The sequence below is a fragment of the Stegastes partitus genome, unplaced genomic scaffold (assembly GCF_000690725.1).
Source record: "Stegastes partitus isolate 25-593 unplaced genomic scaffold, Stegastes_partitus-1.0.2 Scaffold2586, whole genome shotgun sequence".
Taxonomy (NCBI): domain Eukaryota; kingdom Metazoa; phylum Chordata; class Actinopteri; family Pomacentridae; genus Stegastes; species Stegastes partitus.
Window position 1 is genome coordinate 15779 of NW_007580317.1, and position 1733 is coordinate 17511.

Below are 1733 nucleotides of genomic sequence, written 5' to 3' on the forward strand. Positions count from 1 at the left end.
GGAGGTCAGGCTGCTCCGAGGTCCACTTCCTGCGTGACTGAAGTGTTGCCAGGTACTCCAATCTCCACCTTTTCCAGAAGGAGTCTGCCAAGCTCTGAACCTGGCACCACTGTACCTTGCAAAGATGATCTAATTCAAAATCTCCCAGAGGTGCAGGAGTAACACTCGCCTTCTGGGTGAGCAGGGTGGCAGGTGAGAGCATTTCAGGAATCTCGGCATTATATGAGATTGGGACCAGAGGTCGAGCATTCATGATTGCCATAACTTCGGCCATCAAGGTTGATAGGACTTCATGAGACAGTCTGATGGCACCATCCGTTACTAACAGTCCATCCAGGACGCATCTTGCCACTCCTATTAACCTCTCCCAAGCTCCTCCCATGTGCGAGGAGTGGGGAGCATTAAAGGTCCACGTACATCCCTGCTCCTGCAGGTAGTTCTTGATCTCAGGGTCGTCTGTGTTTATTTGAAGTTCTCTACATGCACCGATGAAGTTCGTGCTTCTATCCGACCTTAGGTGTTTAACAGGTCCACGTATGGATAGAAAGCGCCTCAAGGCGTTGATGAAGCTTGAGGTTGACATGGATTCAATAACTTCAAAGTGCACAGCTCTTGTACTTAGACAAGCAAAAATGATCGCCCACCTCTTGCTCTCAGCAGCTCCACCTCGTGTCCGCCGGGTGGTGACACTCCAGGGGCCGAAAACTTCAAGCCCTACATGAGTAAAAGGCGGGTCTGTTGCCAACCTGTCAGCCGGCAGGTCAGACATTTTTTGAACTTCTCTCTTGCCTCTCAACTTCTTACAGATGATGCATTTGAATATTATGCTAGAGATGAGTCTCCTCCCTCCTACGATCCAGACACCAGCGGTGCGCAATGCACCCTCTGTGAAGTGGCGACCTTGGTGAGCTACTTTGTCATGATAATGTCGAACCAAGAGAGTGGTCACATGATGGCCAGCTGGTAGAATGAGTGGATGTTTCTCTTGGTCTTCCAAATCAGCCCTGTGTATCCAACCTCCAACTCTAATCAACCCAGTCTTATCAATGAAGGGATCCAGCTTTGCAAGAGGACTTTGGCAGTGCACTTTGGTACCTTGAGTTAAGCATCTCAGCTCCTCCTTATACACATCCTCCTGCACAGCCTTGAAGATATCTATCTTCGCTTGAGAACGCTCTGTGGTGAGTGGCCTACTGCATTGATGCCACCCCTTACATCTATCAGTCTTACTCTCTGGAGAATGACTTGACTACATGATTAAGACTTGCCATGCCTCTTACTAGGCTCTTCCAAACAGAGAAGTGTTCAAACCTTGATGCTCCAAAACACTGCTCTGCGGTCTTGGTTACAAGACAGGTGACTTGGGGCCGAATATCTTTATCTGCATCCGGTTGCACAAGTTCAAATGATTCTGCTTCATCATCCTGTCTTGGACTCAGCTGACTGAGAAAAGGAGGGCCAAGCAACCAATTGGATGAGACTATGTAAGCTGCCGGAATTGGTCTGGTCCCCTGATCTGCAGGGTTTTGGTCAGTCAACACATACTGCCACTGTTTTGGTTCAGTGGAGACTCGAATGTGAGCTACTCGATTAGCTACATAAGTATAGAACCTTCGTGAACTGTTATGGATGTAGCCCAGCACGATGCGGCTGTCTGTGAAGAACCTGACTACTTGCAACTTTATATCTATCTCAGATTGGAGCACCTCTGCCAGCTCGACCGCCAAGACTGC

At 48.8% G+C, this 1733-nt stretch overlaps 1 protein-coding gene across 1 annotated transcript in view; it reads left to right on the plus strand.

Moving 5' to 3' along the window:
- The window catches only part of LOC103375417 (low affinity immunoglobulin gamma Fc region receptor III-like), a 2861-nt gene extending 2763 nt beyond the window's left edge, over positions 1 to 98 (plus strand). Inside the window, exon 5 of the mRNA XM_008305687.1 lies at positions 78 to 98. Within this exon, the coding sequence (XP_008303909.1) occupies positions 78 to 98 (21 nt within the window). The remainder of the gene's footprint in view (positions 1 to 77) is intronic.
- Positions 99 to 1733: the final 1635 nt, after the last annotated feature.